This window comes from Macaca fascicularis, chromosome X (genome assembly GCF_037993035.2).
Source record: "Macaca fascicularis isolate 582-1 chromosome X, T2T-MFA8v1.1".
Classification (NCBI taxonomy): Eukaryota; Metazoa; Chordata; class Mammalia; order Primates; family Cercopithecidae; genus Macaca; species Macaca fascicularis.
In genome coordinates, this window is record NC_088395.1 from 18,628,270 (window position 1) to 18,647,688 (window position 19,419).

A 19,419-nucleotide genomic window follows, 5' to 3' on the forward strand; every position below is an offset into this window, starting at 1 on the left:
GCAGGGCGGTCCTAGAATCCCACAGTGTGAGAACTGAAGGGTTCTCTAGTCTATTCTTTGCTCTTATGGGTGAAATTGAAGCTCAAACAGAAAAATGGCAGGATCAGAATTAAAATCAGGTCTTCTGTATCCCAGGTTAGAGGCAGCCCCACATCTGCCATCCTCACATTATGTACCTGATGGTGCATTTTCCATCATGAGACAAAGATTAGGGAATGACTTAATTGGACATCTCCATTCGTTAAAGATATCCACATCTTGGCACTTATTTCTAGACTTTTTCATGTAGCACCATTGGTAGAGGGAAAAGACAAGGCCCGTGGGTTTTCTTAACATGGGAATATTATTATTTTCCATTTTTAACAGCTCATTGAACTTCAAAACTTTTGTGATTATTTATAATAAAATTTAAAATTGGGACCATAACTTCAAAACCGTCTTCCGTTTAAGACGGTGTTGGGAAAGGGGGAGAGATTGTGACGAAAATTTGCTATTATTTTAATTGTGAAATACATTTTTGTACATGTACATGTAAATATGCCCCACAGTTTTCAGCATGCATGAAATATAAGAGGATTTTTAGTCTACAGTTATATTATAAATGATAACAAATTCTGCACTCATGTTTTTGTTGGCAGTGGAAATATCTTTCTGTCCTTCTTCCCGTGATACAAGTTTTTCTTTCGCTGTCCAACTAGAAGTTAAAAATATTAAACTAAGTAAAGAGTCCTCCCGTCTTTATGTCCTTAGATTTAGAGTGAGACCATATGAAAGCAATGAGATTTAAGCATACAATGATATTAATATGCTAATAATATTATAGTAGTATTTTATAAATAAGTGCTGGTGATATAGAGTTTCTATTTTACTATTCCCAGTATATTTGGAGTCTTCTGTTGCATATATCTGGTTAATCTTGGTTGTGGGATTTTAAGCAAACTGAGGGAAAAGTATTCCTAAATTAAATTCTATAGTAATTAAGTTGAATACAAAGAATAAAAATTTATGAGCAGAGCTTATGAAAGATATTTTACCTGGAAATAGTTATCCAAATAGGGCTTTTGGATATTCACATAGTCACTCATTATTATTATTTTTTTAGATAGAGTCTTGCTCTGTCGCCCAGGCTGGAGTGCAGTAGAGTGATCTCAGCTCACTGCAACCTCTGCCTCCCAGCGCTCAAGCGATTCTCCTGCCTCAACCTCCTGAGTAGCTGGGATTACAGGTGCGCACCACCATGCCTGGCTAATTTTTGTATTTTTAGTAGAGACAGGGTCTCACCATGTTGGCCAGGCTGGCCTCGAACTCCTGGCCTCAAGTGATCCATCTGCCTCGGCCTCCCAAAGCGCTGAGATTACAGGCGTGAGCCACCATGCCTGGCCTTATTTTTTAATTAATGGCTTCAGATACTCATATGATTTCCCCTAGTTGGCTTTCATTTTTTTTCTATGTCTCATCAAAGAATGTCAACTATCTACTCACAATGTTTAAATTTCAGATGCTACTGCCGGAGTATATTGAAAACATGGCTTTAAAAAGCTATGTACTTAGCCAAGAAATATATTTATTGAGTGTCTGTTATCCACTGGGTACTATGGTAGGCACTTGGGGATTCAATGCTGACTAAAGTAGATACTGTTGCTGCTCTCCTAGGGATTACAGTGTGAGTGAACAGAATAATCGCTAAGAGCCTGAGGGGATTTTGTTTTTCGTTTTATTTTTGAGACAGGGTCTCACTTTGTCACCCAGACTAGAGTGTGGTGGCATGATCACAGCTCACTGCAGCCTTGACTTCCCAGGGTCAAGCAATCTTCCCACCTCAGTCAGCCTACTGAGTAGCTAGGATCACAGGTGCGCACCACCAAACCTGGCTAAATTTTTGTTTTGTTTTGTTTTTTTGTTTTTTTGAGATGGAGTCTTGCTCTGTTGCCCAGGCTGGAGTGCAGTGGTGTGATCTCAGCTCACTGCAACCTCCACCTCCCGGGTTTAAGCGATTCTCATGCTTCAGCCCCCCGAGTAGCTGGGATTACAGGTGTGCACCACCATGCACAGCTAATTTTTGTATTTTTAGTAGAGACGGGGTTTTGCCATGTTGACCAGGCTGGTCTTGAACTCCTAGGCTCAAATGATCCATCTGCCTTGGCCTCCCAAAGTGCTGGGATAACAGGTGTGAGCCATCACGCCCAGCCAAGCTTGAGTTTTGAAGTGAGTTAAAGTTGGGTTTGAATTCTTGCTCTGATACTTGATGGCTGAGTAACTTTGCATAACTTACTTAACTACTCTGAGCCTCATTTGTAAGACAAGAATGATGAAGACGAAACCCATCTCACAGAGTGGTTGTAAGGATTGAACTAGATAATTCATGTAAAACCCTTAGCACAGTGCTTGGCCCAGAGTGATCAAAGCCCTGTGCAAATGACTGGAGTGAAGCACTAGATGCTGTCCCCACTATAGGAGAGGAAGAAAAGAGTGCTATGGAGACAAATTTCCTGTCAAATTAACATCGTCCGTAGGATAAAAACCCAATGCCCTGAGAACACTTGGGGTGGATCAGCAGTATTTCACTTTTAAAAGTCTGTAACAAAATGGGCATTGTATCTTGTTTTCTACTGAATACTGATTTTTCATTTGCACTGCAGGTGATTTGCATGGGAAACTGGATGATCTTTTTATGATCTTCTACAAGGTAAATGATGATTTGCTAAATATTAGCATTTTTCTTGGGGGAGGGCTGTCTTAGGGCAGACAACAATATTAGTTTTACTAGAGATATGTACAAATACAGATATAATGTTATAGTTTTTAACCAGGAGGCTCAAAGATTTGTAGAGCCATATCTTTTTTTTAACATACATCTCATACATTTTTTTTTTATTTTAATTTGGGTCTTCATTCAACATTATTGTGGTCTATGTATACATTAGGATTTGTACCTGATTGTATGTATTGTCTTTATTACATCATAAATGTCTAGATGGTACAGGATGGGGAGGGATGCAGTCTGTTTTATTTTTGTTTGTTCAGGGATGATCATGTCACATACCAGTCTTCTCTTCCAGTGCACCCTAATTATGCATGAGTGGAGTTGCCTATTATAAGGAATAAGTTCCAGCGTGCTCTCTTTTCTCCCCTGATTCGCCATCCTTGGGCTCAGTTGCTCTTCCAATGCTGTGCCTCCTTTTCATTTATTGCATTTGGCTTGTGAGAGCCAGCACAGAGGGCACAAAACTGCTCGGCCAGCATGGAGTTTCTCTGCATCTCTTTGATTGGATTTTTTTCTGTCTCTGAGCCAAGAGTTGCAGCCTGAATGTTTGCTTCAGGGACGACTGACTGAATATAGAAAACTGATCTTGAGGTCCCTGCCCTCACAGTGGTTATCCCTTTACACTAGTCTTCTGAATGTCTCTTTTTGATTAATGCATTTATTGTTCACCTACCCCTGTTATCCCCACAACTAGCATGCCAAATAATTGGGCATAGCATAGGTTTCTCAGATGAGTTGAAAGAAAATATATTCTGATTATTATTGTTACCAGAAAGGGGTCCCGATCCAGACCCCAAGAAAGGATTCTTGGATCTCGCACAAGAAAGAATTCAGGGTGAGTCCATAGAGTAAAGTGAAAGCAAGTTTATTAAGAAAGTAAAGGAATAAAAGAATGGCTACTCCATAGACAGAGCATCCCCAAGGGCTGCTGGTTGCCCATTTTTATGGTTATTTCTTGATGATATGCTAAACAAGGAGTAGATTATTCATGCCTCCCCTTTTTAGACCATATAGGGTAACTTCCTGAGGTTGCCAGGGCATTTGTAAACTGTCATGGTGCTGGTGGGAGTATAGCCGTGAGAATGACCAGAGGTCATGCTTGTCGCCATCTTGGTTTTGGTGGGTTTTAGCTGGCTTCTTTACTGCAACTGTTTTATTAGGTTGGTGCAAAAAAAAAAAAAAAAAAAAAGTAGCAGGTTGGTGTGGGAAGTCCAGGCAAAGGTTTGCTGGCAGGGACCCGAGGGGGCTGGTGAAAGAGCAATTCTGGACATCAGCCACAGAATCCAAGCTGGGTAGGGAAGGAAGAGAAGCCAGGATGGGCCAGTCAACTGGGAGAAGTAGGAGTATAGTAGGACTGGAATGCTGACCGACTGTGTCAGGGAGCAGGCTGACTGCAGTGAGGGCCGTGGGATAGTGGGAAATGCAGGGGGAGCAGTCCCAGGGCAAGGGATGCCCTGGGGTGGAGCCTAGAACATGGGCAGCCCAAGCCAGTGAAAGAGAATATTGGGGATAAGGTGGGCAAGGACCTGGAAAGCAGGTGTGTTCAACAGTGGGGGGCGCCACATGGACCCAGATGAGGAGCAGGGGAAGGAAGTTTAGTCAGAGGTCATGGGCCTGAAAGGAGGGTGGTGGGGTGTTTCTCTGTGAGCAGCCCTGCGGGCAAGTGGAGCCTCCCCTGCTCCTGGGCCTGAGGCGGGTGTCCTGGGGAGGGGTGGGTCCTTTCCTTCAGAAGGGCTGCAGGAGTTAGGAGTGCTCCTGTGCTCTGAAGGGAGTCCAGGCCCATGGAGGGTAGAAGGCTTTCTGAATAAGTTCAGGGTGGAAGGGGCTTCACTGACCAAGAAATGGAGATTCTACTGGCTCCACTGGAGTGCTGTGGGAGAGGTGGAAGGATGGACAGGGGATGGGATTTATTTAACTTGGGACGTAGCTCCTTACCAAATGTTCAGAAGTGTGGTCCGGCTATTGTTGACAATTACAATGTGAGGAAGGAGGAGGGGCGGGGTATGTGGAGAACAACAACAAACCTGGTCATTCTTTGTCTAGAGGCTTGGGAAATACATCAAAGGGAAAATAGTTGAGTAGATTAAATCAGGAACGTAGTCACTAAATTCCAAGGCGTTTAGAAAAGAAAATTTCTTTATTTCGTGTGAAAGTGTGATCAGGGATAGGACTCTGGAGTAGACAGATGAGAAAAGAGAATTCTAACATATTTCTTTAATTCTGTCTGCAAAACTATATGGAGCATATAAAACTGGAAGGTGCTAATGTAAAGATTGAACAGGAGGAGGTGGGTGGTAAGAAGTACTATAAAAGGAACTAAAGGTGAAAATATAGCATTCAAATGCAAGCAAGATATATTTGGAGAGCTAACCAATGACAGTGCTAGGGAGATGGAGATTGCTAGCCCAGTGATGAAAGACTAGGTCACTATTATATTTGGGATGGATTTGGGTAGAGAGGTGAGAGGGATGTCTGGAAAACAGAAGTGTGCAAGAGCCATGGATTAGAATTCTGGCAGGCGTGAGTGAGAAGAAGGTAAAATGCATCTTGGACATGGAATGAACCACATACACCAGAATCTCGAAACTGCCTGGTTTAAGGGGGGAAACCGAGGGAAGAGCCATTGATGACAGCAAGTTTCCACTTTAAGAAACTGAAAAGAGATCTAATGTACAACATGAGGACTATAGGTAATAAAATTGTACCATATATGGGATTCATGTCAAATGAGTAGATTGTAGCTGCTATTGCCACAAAAAAACAAAAAATGGGTAACTATGTCAGATGATGGATATATTAATTTGCTTCACTATAGTAACCTTTTTACTATATGTATGTATTGTGTAACATCATGATATGTTATACCTTAAATGTACATGGTAAAGTTTATTTTTAAAAAAAGAAAATAGCAACAATGATAAAGCAGTGGGGAAAATAGCTGATCAACAATATCATTAGTATTTTCAACCGTGGTACAGCAGAAAACCCGGAAACTATATTATTATTTTAAAGGAATTTATAATAAGTGAATAAATACATTACTTTCATTTATCTAGAAAAAGGAAAAAGGCCGGGCACAGTGGCTCACACCTGTAATCCTAGCACTTTAGGAGGCTGAGGTGGATGGATCACTTGAGGTCAGGAGTTCGAGACCAGCCTAGTCAACATGATGAAACCCCCATCTCTACTAAAAATACAAAAATTAGCCAGACATGGTGGTGCGTGCCTGTAATCCCAGCTACTCAGGAGGCCGAGGCAGGAGAATCACTTGAACCCGGGAGGTGGAGGTTGCAGTGAGCCAAGATTGTGCCATTGCACTTTAGCCTGGGGGAAAAGAGCAAAACTCTGTCTAAAAAAAAAAAAAAAAAAAACACGCACACACACACAAAACTGGAAAGGTAGTGTAGAGGTTGGGGGTGATGGTGCTTAGTCGCTTAGCTTATAGCAAAAGAATGTCCTAAGTTAAAAGCAGGAAAATGAAAGGCTGGGACACGGAGATATCTGAGGAAGCCCCGGCCATCTGATGATCTCTGGGTTTACCGAAGTCAGCATTTTGCCCTTTTCTGTCTCATTTATTTTTGTCTGCAGTTTAACTGCAGAATGATGATAGTTTGCGTGAATGTACTGCAGCCTAAAAGCATGAATACAAGCTGTTCTGGAAACAGTGTTTCTATATAAATATAAATGACAGTGATACCCACCTATCCTGATGTCAAACTTCAGTCTACTTTACTTACCTTCACTTACCACTCATATGTCCCGAACCCAGAATTAAGTAAAAAGGGTCTCTGAACACTTGAAATTGTTGACACAAATCCAATGAACCTTACTCACAGGACAGGCCTTAGGCCCCTTACTCAAAGACCCATGAACCAGTATCAATAAAACCTTCTCTCACACAAGGTTCATGTGAGTTTGCCTGTCTGACTACCCACCCCACAGTAGATTAGGGAGTGGGAGGGGAAGAGGGAAAATCAGAGATAATGACAGCAATGAAAATTTAAAAGTTCTGGCCGGGCACAGTGGCTCACACCTGTAATTCCAGCACTTTGGGAGGCTGAGGTGGGTGGATCACCTGAGGTCGAGTTCGAGACCAGCCCAAACAACATGGTGGAACCCCATTCTCTACTAAATACAAAAAAAATTAGCTTGGCGTGGTGGTGTATGCCTGTAATCCCAGCTACTTGGGAGGCTGAGACAGGAGAATCACTTGAACCTGGGAAGCGGAGGTTGCAGTGAGCCAAGATTGCGCTATTGCACTCCAACCTGGGCAACAAGAGCAAAACTCTGTCTCCAAAAAAAAAAAAAAAAAATTAAAAGACAGAACTACAAAAATGAGATAAAAAACTGAAATACTAGTACTCAGCGATCTGGAGCTGTGGATTGTAGGCAAGAGAGTTCTTGCCTTCTCAGAAGTGCCTGAGGGGATGTGTAGACTGATGAGCCTGCAAGGTCGAGAGAGTTTCAAGTTATAAGGTGTATACTCTTGGGGCCGGGCGCGGTGGCTCACGCCTGTAATCCCAGCACTTTGGGAGGCCGAGGCGGGCGGATCACAAGGTCAGGAGATCGAGACCACGGTGAAACCCCGTCTCTACTAAAAATACAAAAAATTAGCCGGGCGCGGTTGTGGGCGCCTGTAGTCCCAGCTACTCGGGAGGCTGAGGCAGGAGAATGGCGTGAACCCGGGAGGCGGAGCTTGCAGTGAGCCGAGATCGCGCCACTGCACTCCAGCCTGGGCTGGGCGACAGAGCGAGACTCCGTCTCAAAAAAAAAAAAAAAAAAAAAAAAAAGGTGTATACTCTTAAGAAGTAAAGGGGGCCAGGCACGTGGCTTGTAATCCCAGCACTTTGGGAGGCTGAGGAAGGTGGATCTCGAGGTCAGGAGTTCAAGAGCAGCCTGGCTAATATGGTGAAATCCCGTCCCTACTAAAAATACAAAAATTAGCTGGGCATGGTGGCACACACCTGTAGTCCCAGCTACTCAGGAGGCTGAGGCAGAAGAATCGCTTGAACCCAGGAGGCGGAGGTTGCAGTGAGCCAAGATTGTACCACTGCATTCCAGCCTGGGCAGCAGAGGGAGACCCCATCTGAAAAAAAAAAAAAAAAAAAGAAGAAGTAGTAGTAAAGGGAGCAAATGGCACATTTTAAAAACTTCCAACCAAAATGGTTAAAGTAATTTTTAAAGGCATTTTAGCTTTCAAAGGAATAAGCTTCAGTGATCTGGAAAATCCATTTAAGCAATGCTTATAGTACGAATGAGGATATTGGGTCTTAGTCATAGGAGGATGAGAGAGCATGAAAAAAGAGAAAGCTTTGTTAAGAAAAGAGTAATGGGCCGTAAAAATAGATAAGGAAGAAAGGAAGAAGTACATCTCAAAGGAGGAGAGCAGTGAGGGGGGTGGGGGGGTGGATTTCTCTTGGTAGCATCACACACGAAGGTTGCCTGCTCAGATTACAGGAGGTGCATAACTATGACCTAAGCAATCACTTGATTGCTTTGGGAAATGGTAGAATTTCTGTGATGGTCTTTGTTTCTCACTGTAATACTTTGTACTAATCAATTCATCAACAACTGATTGAATCCCAATTACATTGTCGTACCTGACTCTGGTTCATTGGTAGAAGCTACAATTGAGTCACATCGGTGTAACCACAGGCTCCTAATCTTTTGTTTAGAAGTAGTTAGTGGCGGTGCTTTTACTTATCTTTATTTTACTATTGTTTTTAAGAGCAATAGATTTTGAATTGTGGGGAATAGTTTGGCAAACTACATCCTGTTGCAGATTTTTGGAGCTATAAGTGACCAAAGTTTATGTTATACTATGACTAACTGATTCTCTCCATCACTCAAAAGAGTGATGGACCATCATCTCAATTGGTGGTTTGCTAGACACTTTCTTCCTCATCAGTTCTTTTATACAGCATAGCATGAATAGGCTCTAAGGCTGGGGCTGGCCCAAAGCCAACCAAGGGCACAGCCTGAGAGACTGTTCTAATGTAGGGTCACTGAGAGGCCTCACCATGTTACTCTTTTCATCCAGGTGGTTGGTTTGGTTCAGACTCACCATATGCAAAAGTGAATCTGCTACTAATGTATTCATTCAGTAAACTTTTATCTGGTCCCTATAGTGTTTAAGGTATCATATAAAAACTAAAAGACCATACAAAGATGAATACAAAGTTGATTTCACGTGGATTTATGAAATACCTATTATGAATGAGGCACTCTACTAAGGGTTGGCAATACAGTATGACTAAAACACAGTTGTTGGCCCCAAAGACATCATGGTTTAGTGGGGAAGATTGGCTGATAAAAAGACAAGATGGTTCAGGGTTGGACATGTTATGATTGGGATCAGCATGGAGCTCTAAGAGAACCCATTGGCAGAGCACCTAACCTTATGGAAGACTTTCTGGAAGAGATGACATTTCTGATGATCTCTTCAAAGAATTTTAGTAATTTAGTGATGCCTTAATCATGAAGGGAAGTTCTGGAGGATCATGAAAGATTTTATTCTCACACACTTTTTGTAGTGCCCTACAATAAATGGTGGGATTTATATTGTTCTTCATTGATTGTTTTGAGATTTTGATTTCTTCAATATTTGGTTGTCCTTAAAAATTGTATCAGCTAGCACCTTAATGCTAAGGGAAACATTTTCAGCTCAGAATCGCATCTGGGTTTGAAAAGGACTCTTCCCCGCTGGGTACCACACTCCTAACCACAACAGACCTTTGCTAAAAGGGCATCTCAACTTTACATGGCTTCAAATATGATTTTATCATCAAGTGAAGCAATTTACATATCATTAGTTAGGTCATATTTTTAGATTTTATTTTCTGAAAAGGTTAATTTTAATCAGCCCTTTTGCTTAATTAGAGTGACCAATTTGAAATACTTCATTCAGAGCCTCAGATTAGTAAAATTACAAGATCTTTTTCCCTCATTGAATAGAAAACTTGAAATTTTAGATCAAGTATCACCAAATTAGTTTGTTAAATTGATGCCATGAGTGGCGACCTCCTGTCGCTGAAAAAAAGATGCATGTGAACAGAGAGATGCTAATGAACTCATAACCCTATGGGTACCATCCCGATGCTATCCAGGAGAAGCCCTGCTGCCTTGTTTTCCTTTTCTTTCTCTCTTCCCCACCATCCTCCACCCCTTACACCCATAATTTTCCAGCTGTGAAGGTAGTCAAACATTTTCTTTATTTTCTATCACTGAAATGCTTTACACTGCCACAGTGGCCAATTTTTTTTTCCTTTTGAGGTGAAGGTAGTATGTTACAATCAGAACAAACCTCTGAAATAGGGTCTGCAGAAGAAAAAAATTAACGTGGAGTTGATCAGAGCTTATTGTTTGATGTGCCTTCAGGAAATGTCCGAATTCATTGGGATAACTTCCAGACGTCTGTTGTAAAATGCTTCCGTAGGAAATAGGCGAGACTGTAGGTAAACATCTGGTTTTTGTCTCTGTTTAAGTTAATTAATTATGGTCTGCTATTTTTTCCCCCTACAGGTCATCTGACTGCAGTTCAGAGTTGTAGCTACTCTGGACTTTCTGTATCTGTCAGCTTAATCACCATGTCATAGATGGTTTGTTGCATATTAGCTGCAGAATGAGCCAGAGGATTTCGTTTACTAGAACTGGGTGGAGCGTATTTTATGGCATGAGGTTTTGCTTCTTTGAAGGAAACCCAGAGGAATGTCAGTAGCCGAAAGCCGAAATATCCTAGACACTCACGTCCCAGGAGACTAGTTCCTCATCATCCTGTGTGCTTTTTAGTTCCCTTATTACTCTAAGACTAAAGTGGATTCAAACCCAAACTATATAAAGTAATATGACTAATCCTGGAACAACAGGGCAGATCTTACACATCCAAATGAGTCTTGCCCTCTTTGATGCGGTTGTCTTGAGGGGCTTAACACTGAAAGGAGTTCAGTATACATTCAGGACTCCTTTTAGAATCACTTTCAGAGATGGTGACTTACTCTGTTGAATGAGCTTTATTATCACAAGTCTTAATCTCTTGAAGACGTGTGAGATTCTTGAAGAAAATCTTGAAGATTTTCTGAAAAGGTTAAAACTTGTTTAGTGTCAAGTGTGCTGCATAAGGTGGATAGATTAGTTGACCATTACTATTTGGGGCTTAAAATGAGGTTTAACTGAAGACATTCGTTGCTCTTTGCCCATAGTAGAGGTGAAATAAGATGTCACAGAGGTAGCAAAGAATTTACCCACAACAAATTCTGGTTTAATTGGAGATAAGAAGTTTTAAAACAAGAAAATCTGTCATCGCAATAGAAAGTGTATTTACCATTCAAACATAATAAATACAATTTTAGACTATTGGATGCTTTCCTCGAATTTTGAAATTAAGGTTATACTGGTTTCATAAAATGAGTTAGAGAGATTTTCATCTTTTTCTCTTATTTATAATAATTTGAATCCCTGGGTTGCAAACTCAAACTTGGCTATACATTGCAGTCACCCAGGTGATTCTAATGTGCAGTCAAGGTTGGGCATCATGGATTTAAGTCACATTAAAACTATTTGCTCATGAAAATTGAAATAGAGTTCTGCTAAAAAGCCACATGGGGCCAGTGCACTGTTCATGTTTTCCTCTTCTTTTGAATCAGTTTTGCTAGGAAATTGATGATTTTCAAGGAAATCATGAAATTGGTTCAAAGAAAGAACCAATAAAATTTGGGCTTATATAAACCCAAATTATCCTTTTTATTTTGTTTCTATTTCCTTAGTTTCAGCTCTTCTTATTTGATGGGTTTTATTGTTCTTTTTCTAATTTCTTAAGATGAATACCGTCTTTCATGAACGTCTTTAATAACGAAGGTATTTAAGGCTACACATCTTTTCTGATTTTAGTTTTAATTAGACTTTCTATTGCACTTGTAATTTTGCTTTTAATTTTCTCTTTGATACAATACTTATTAAGATGATAATTTTTAATTTCCAAGAATCTTAATTCAAGGAGCTAGACTTTTTATTCTAGTCACATTTTTATGAGAATGTATCCTGTGACATTTTTCGTATTTTGAATTTCTGAAGAGTTCTTTGAAGTCAAGTATGATACTGATTCTCATAAAAGCTCCATGGACATATAAAAAATTAATTATACAGTTGAGCCTTGAACAGTGCTGGGGTTAGGGATACCAATTCCCCACACAGTTGAAAATCTACATATAATTTTGACTCCCCCAAAACTTAACAACTAATAGCCTCCTGTTGGCTGGAAGCCTTAGCAATAACATAAACAGTTGATGAACACATATTTTGTATGTTATATACATTATATACTGTATTCTTACAATAAAGTAAGCCAGAGAAAAAAATATTATTAAGAAAATCTTAGGCCAGGTGTAGTAGCTCATGCCTGTAATCCTAGCACCTTGGGAGGTCGAGGTGGGCAGATCACTTGAGGCCAGGAGATTGAGACCAGCCTGGCCAATGTGGTGAAACCCCATTTCTACTAAAAATACAAAAATTAGCCAGGTGTGGTGGCACAGGCCTGTCGTCCCAGCTACTACAGAGGCTGAGGTAGGGGTTCACTTGAGAATCTACAGAGAATCGCTTGAGCCTGGGAGGCAGAGGTTGCAGTGAGCCGAGATTGCATCACTGCACTCCAGTGTAGGTGACAGAGCAACTCTCTCTCAAAAAAAAAAAAAAAAAAAATATATATATATATATATAAATAAAATATATTTGCTACTCATTAAGTGGAAGTGGATCATCACCAAAGTCTTTATGTTCATGTTGAGTAGGCTGAGGAGGAGGAAGAGGTGGGATTCGTCTTGCTGTCTAGGGGTGGCAGAGGGAGAAGAGCCACATATAAGTGGATCCATGCAATTCAAACTTGTGTTGTTTAAGGGTCAGCTGTATTCTCTTATTTGTAATACACGAAGTTCTTCATATATCTATTAAATCAAGTTTATTGGTTGTGTATTCAATTTTCCCATATTTTTTCTATTATATATACCTAAATATGTATATTATATGTTGCTGTACAACAAATTACCCCAATGCTTAATGACTTAACACTATAAACATTTAGTACCTCACAGTTTCTGTGGGTCAAAAATTTGGGTCAAGCTTAGCTGGATGGATTCTGGCTCAGGATCTCTCATGAGGTGGCAGTCAAACTATTGGCCAGGGCTGCAGTCATCTGAAAGGTTGATTTGTGCTGGGGGACCCATTTCCAAGATGGTTCACTCATGTGGCTGTAGACACAGCATTTCAGTTCCTCACTGACTGTTGGCAGAACAGCCACATGGGCTTCTCCACAAGGCTGCCTGATTATTCTTGTGACAGAGCAGCTGGCTTTCCCCAAAGTGAGTGATCCAAGAAAGAAAGCATGCAGGAAGCTGCAGTGTCTTTTATAACTTAGTCTCCAGAGTTGCACAGCATCACTTTTGCTTTTATTTTCTCTTCATGAGAAGCAAGTCAGTAAGTCTTGCCTGCACTCAAGAGGAGGCAAATTAGGCTTCACCTTGTAAACAGAGAGCCAAAGAATTTATGGACATTATTTTAAAGCAGTAATTCAGTCCGAATAACACTCTGTGTATTTTTAAACAATTTCTTCTTGCATTTAGTAGTTAAATATATGAAGCAAAAATGAGTTCTTTTGTTTATTGAATACAAGTTCATGAGTTGTATTTTTTTCATAAAGTGCCTTTTATTATGACATAATGTTGCTTTGTGATCCTGTTTAGAACTTTAATCTTAAACTCAAACTTTGCCCAGTATTGACATTTCCATTCTTGCTTTCTTTTTGTTGCATCTACCTTGTTTTTAACCTTCTCTTATCTACTTTTTAACGTATATTTCTCATGAACAATATATACCTGGGTTTTGTATTTTAACACAGCCTGGTAATCTTAGTATTTTAATGAGAGAATTTAACCCATTCACACTTAGTATAACAACAGATATATTTGAAATTTTTCCTTCTACTTTGCTATTTCACTTTGTTTCACCCTTTTCCTTTTTGCTGTTTTGGTGAAGTTTTATTTTTTATTGTTTTATTTGGAATTTTTACTCTGCTTTTCCATTCACTAGTGCTTACCTTCCCACTTCTGATATTTCTAGTAAATAATGTGTATGTATGTATTTCTCAAATAGCTATAACTTTATTCTTCCACTGTGATCCTCTCTCTCTCTCTCTCTCTCTGTTTACACACTCCATGTCCCCCATTCAGTTAAGATTTCTAGAGCATTTTATTTTTCTCCTCTCACCTCCCCTGTAAATCCTAGCTATTGCTCATACCATATGCTTAGTCTTGACCATTATTAGGTTTTCCTTCATAGCATGTCTCTTCTACTTCTAGAATCCTTGCTTAGTACTTAAATGCAAGTTTCATATTGTCATATTGATTTATATATAATTATATATTTAATGATTCATTGTTCACATCTGTATTCTTCCCTCTTGATCTTTCCCTGGCTTGAGGACTTTTAATTGTTAGTATGGTTATTTAGTTAGAGTGTTTTGTTGAGTGTTTTCCTCAGTGGGGAATGTGGATGCTATCTTCTGTGAATGCAGGCTCCTCGAATACAGGGACTTTGTATTGTTTACTTCTGTGTTCCTAGCACCTAAAACTGTGCCTGGTACATAACAAGCAATCGATATATGTTAGCTGTTTTGTGATATTAAATACTACATATTTGCATGTCTGTCTTTCACCCTGAGCATTTATGTTGTTGGTGATGGTTGATCTCTTACACATCTGCAAGTATTTTTCTATCACCCTGAGAACTTAATGGCTTGGCCACTGTAGAAATCTTGATTCAAAGTCCTTTTTCCTCTTTAATTTGTAGATTTTATTCTACCATCTCCTACCTCCCACTACTATAGACGAGAAGTCTGATGCTATGCTGATTTCTTTTCCTTTTGTAACTTGTTCTTTCTCTGTGGCCTCTTCTAATCTTTTTACCAGGTAGTAGGGATTTTGCCCCATCAATTGTGTGTAGAAGTCATGTTTCAAGCTTCAAATTGAAGTCTTTTTTTTAACCATAGAAAATGTTCTCTCTTATTTTTGTAATTATTGCCTCTTCATCTGTTCCTTTTTCCTGATTTTGGAATGCTTATTATTGGCATATTAAGTCTCTTGGCTTTGAATGCTAGTCTCTTATTTATTCTTCCTGATTTTCATCATTTTGATTTTACTCTGTGTGAGAGATTTTTCATCTGCTTGCTCTTTCAGGTCAATAATGTATTTTCCCCACCATTCTTTCTTTTAGTTACCTTTAACCCATTGATTTTTTTTTTTTTTTTTTTTTTTGAGATAGAGTCTCACTGTGTTGCCCAGGCTGGAGTGTACTGGCTCAATCTCAGCTCACTGCAACCTTTACCTCCCAGGTTCAAGTGATTCTCCTGCCTCAGCCTCACCCTCCTGAGTAGCTGGGATTACAGGTGTGTGCCACCACGCCTGGCCATTTTTTAATATTTTCAGGAGAGATGGGGTTTCACCATGTTGGCCAGCCTGGTCTTGAACTCCTGACCTCAAGTGATCTGCCCACCTCAGCCTCCCGAAGTGTTGGGATTACAGGCATAAGCCGCTGCACCCGGCCAACCCACTGATATTTTAAGTTTGTATAGTATATTCTTAGTGCCAAGAACTAATAAGTTTTTGTTCTTTCTTGTATGTTCTTCTTATTACTTTAAAAATAAACTAGTTTTCTGTTTCCTCCAGTAGTCCTGTCTTATTAGCAACCATCTGCTTTAGTAGATCTGATTGGTCTGTCTCTCTCTAGTTGCCGGATCCTCTTAGGTACTAGCTTATTTCCATTTTCTATTTTCTGCTTAAGCTAGATTAAGCCTTCCCATAGTTGGAGGCACAACAGTTTCTACACCGCATCGAGTGTGAAAAGAAGTCTGTGTTTCTAGGTACCCCTAAATGCAAGCGATCTGTTCTTTTCATTTCAGGGATGTGAAAGACGTCTTCCTATACTTTTTCTAGTAGGATCCAACATTTCAGCTTCCCCTGCCTCCAAACCAAGACCACACACACGCTCTGAGGCAGAGCCACCCCGTTAATCAAGTGTCCACAGTCCCCTCAGGCCTAGTTCTTCCATGTTTTCACCCCAGGGCTCCCTGCCGCTGCTCCTCTAGCCCCCTTCAGACCTGGGCCAACAGAGTCCTTCAACAGTCCTCAGGTTCCTCCAGCTTACTCACCCTAGACAGCTGAAGGCTGGGGGAAGGAAGAGTAACAGAGATCAGAGATGCAGAATCCTTCCCCCTTTCTTTGTGGTTGGTTGGTTGGTTGGTTGGTTGGTTGGTTGGTTTGTTTTAGACAGGGTCTCACTGTGTCACCCAGGCTGGAATATAGCGGTGTGATCTCAGCTCCACTGCAGCCTCGACCTACCTGGCCTCAGGCGATCCTCCCACTTCAGCCTCCTGAGCAGCTGGGACTACAGGTGTACACCATCACACCTGGCTAATTTTTTTGTACTTTTTGTAGAGAAGGGGTTTCGCCATGTTTCCCAATCTGATCTTGAACTCCTGGGCTCAAGCAATCCACCCACCTCGGCTTCCCAAAGTGTTAGGATTACTGGTGTGAGCCATCATGCCCAGCCTTCTTTACATTTTGCTGAACAATAGCCTATATTTTTGCAACTGGTTTACACTAAGCCCAGTGTGAATAAGGTTATATGAATTAATACATAAGAAAATATTGGCGCTGTGTGCAGTGACTTATGCCTGTAATCCCAACACTTTGGGAGGCTGAGGCAGGTGGATGACCTGAGGTCGGGAGTTCGAGACCAGTGTGACCAATGTGGTGAAACCCCATCTCTACTTAAAATACAAAATTAGCCAGGCGTGGTGGCAGGTGCCTGTAATCCCAGCTACTCGGGAGGCTGAGGCAGGAGAATCGAGAATCACTTTAACCTGGGAGGTGGAGGTTGCGGTGAGCCAAGATCACGCCATTGTACTCCAACCTGGGCAACAAGAGTGAAACTCTGTCTCAAAAAAAAAAAAAAGAAAGAAAGAAAGAAAATATTGGAATCTTAGAATTAGAAATAACTTGGTCATAATAAAATAAGTCTCTTAATTTGTATGTTGCTTTACCATTTTAATGCAATTTTATACACATGTTTTCATTTGAGTTCCAAAATAGCCCTGTGTGGTAAGTATGGAAGTTATCATCCACACTTGACAGATAAGAAAACTACAGCTCATAAAGGTTACATCACTTGCCCAAGGACACATGGGTAATGAATGGACCTGGACCAGAGAATTCACCTTCTTATCACACTATGCCACTGCTTGTTTATTTGTTTGTTTGCAATTGCCTTCAGAACATGTTACATTGTATAACTGATTTCTAGAATCCCTAAATTATATGCTATAACCTGTATTATATTTTTTCAATTATTTCTATTATGCTGATATGAGCAATTTAAAAATGTGTATACATAATAGGATATTGAGTATAAAGTAATAAGATTTTTAAATGTAGTTGGAAATCTAATGAAACAGAAATTTGAAAATCATTTGAAAAAGATTACTATTACTAGAATATGTGTATTATTTCCTGAAGGTAGCCATTTTGTTTCTCTCTTCTTTTGTTTTTTTTGTTTCTTTTTTTTTTTTTTTTTTAAACATAGTCTTTCTCTGTTGCCCAGGCTGGAGTACAGTGGTGTAATCTTGGTTCATTGCAACCTCTGCCTCCCAGGTTCAAGCGATTCTTCTGCCTCAGCCACCTGAGTAGCTGGGATTATAGGCTCACACCACCATGCCTGGCTAATTTTTGTATTTTTAGTAGAGATGGGGTTTTGTCACATTGGCCAGGCTAGTTTCAAACTCCTGACCTCAAGTGATCTGCCCGCCTCAGCCTCCCAAAGTGCTGGGATTAAAAGTGCCTGGCGAAAGTAACCTTTTTGAAGGAGGACATGCATTTTTATATATGAGTAGTTAAATTTGTCTCTTTGTAATATATTTTTAAAACATTTGAATTTGTCTATTATGCAGTAGAAGCCATGCAGTAGGGAAATGGCCCTCTCCTTATCAAACATGACATCGAGAAAATGTAACCAGGTTACATATGTTTGTTTTGTTTTAGAGTTTTATAGTATAAGACTAAATGAATTAGTAGCTATTTTAAAGACCAGACCTTTGTTCTGATCTCTGCTGCTTTTCATGCTAACGCTATATTTAAAAGTATTATCTCATACTCAAGAGTGATATTAAAAATACTTAAAAACTGATATGGCCTGGTCAGTGGTCACTGAGAATGTACACGGGCTCTGCAGACCTGCTGTGGTTGCTGGCTGGCAGTACCTCTGACCTGCTCAGCCACATCACACCGCACCCTTCACTTGCCTGAGTGCTTTCATCTCCATTCTCCCAGGTGATCTGGGGAGGGATGTAGTGCCATCCCCATTTTGCAGATTGGGGGAATCACAGCCCCAAGGAGCTGACCATAGGGCCCCTTAGAATAAAAGATTTCTGGCTCTTAGTTTGGTGTTCTTCCTTGGATAGAAGTTTCCCTCTTTTCAGAGGAGAAGGAAGAGGTGAGAATAGCCATATTTGATAGGACAAATACCTGCTCCTTTCAGAGGAAACTCATAGTAGGTGGTGGGTAGAATTAGCACCACCCCATCCTCCCTGGAATCTTGCATTCTTGAGCAGATTTGTCACTTTCAGGGCCTTTGCAGGAGATGCTTGTCCTGGAAGAGTAAAACTGGCTCAAGCAAGAGAGGAGATGTTTCCTGGTGGAAGAATCTGACTCAGCCTCTTTTCTGCATATTAACAGGGATGTTACGTACACAGCCTTACTTTAAAAGTATATTCTTTTAATTCCTTGTTTTTTCCCTTCTCCTCCTTCCACAGAATGGTCTCCCCTCAGAGAGCAACCCATACGTTTTTAATGGTGACTTTGTAGATCGAGGAAAGAACTCCATAGAGATCCTAATAATCCTGTGTGTGAGTTTTCTTGTCTACCCCAATGACCTGCACTTGAACAGAGGGAACCACGAAGATTTTATGATGAATCTGAGGTAACCCAGGCCTTTAGATTTTCTCTTTTAAAAGTTTCACACTCTGGAAAATGCTGTCATATTTAGTTCCTAACAGAGATACAAGTGAGTGTATTGGAAGACGGATGAGGGGGATCTCAAGGAGGACTTCAGTTCTTACCCCTTTCACCACCCCCATTCGTCTGCTGAGTATCAGTTGCCCTGAAACTCCCTTCCTATCTTTTCTTCCAGTTCTGTCCATTCTTTTCCCTTCTATTATGTTCTTTCTCTTGCTCCCATGCCCGACCTTCACAGGCTAAATTGTGTGTTGGATAGGTGTGTGAGGCCGGGTTTGGAGGTGTGGAAGGTTCTTCGAGCATACTTGGATGGAATCGTTCTGTTACTACTCTTGGCTTGCCTCAGATATTGTCTCAGAAACTAGTTCCATGTTTTTCACCAATGCGTGTATTGTTTTATGACACGGTAATTGCTTCTGGCATTGTTTCACATAAACATATTTACAAACACAGCATTTCAACTATCTAACTCACCGGAAACTTGAGGAATAAAGATTGGTTAGATGGTTTAAGAATCTTTGCTGGAAGGCACAGTAGGTGACAAATGTTCCCTTTTCCCTTCTTTTTTCCTTCTTTAAAAAAAATCTCGGCCGGGCGCGGTGG

General features: G+C 40.5%; 1 protein-coding gene across 15 annotated transcripts in view; it reads left to right on the forward strand.

The window, feature by feature from the left end:
* PPEF1 (protein phosphatase with EF-hand domain 1) overlaps positions 1 to 19,419 on the forward strand; it is a 149,919-nt gene that overhangs the window by 82,284 nt on the left and 48,216 nt on the right. For all 15 annotated transcript variants that reach the window (XR_012429808.1, XR_012429809.1, XM_074028973.1 and 12 more), the window contains 2 exons: positions 2,640 to 2,686; positions 18,615 to 18,781. Coding sequence is in view for 13 of the 15 variants with exons in the window: in XM_074028973.1 (XP_073885074.1) it covers positions 2,640 to 2,686; positions 18,615 to 18,781 (214 nt within the window). In the remaining 2 variants the exon portion in view is untranslated. The remainder of the gene's footprint in view (positions 1 to 2,639; positions 2,687 to 18,614; positions 18,782 to 19,419) is intronic.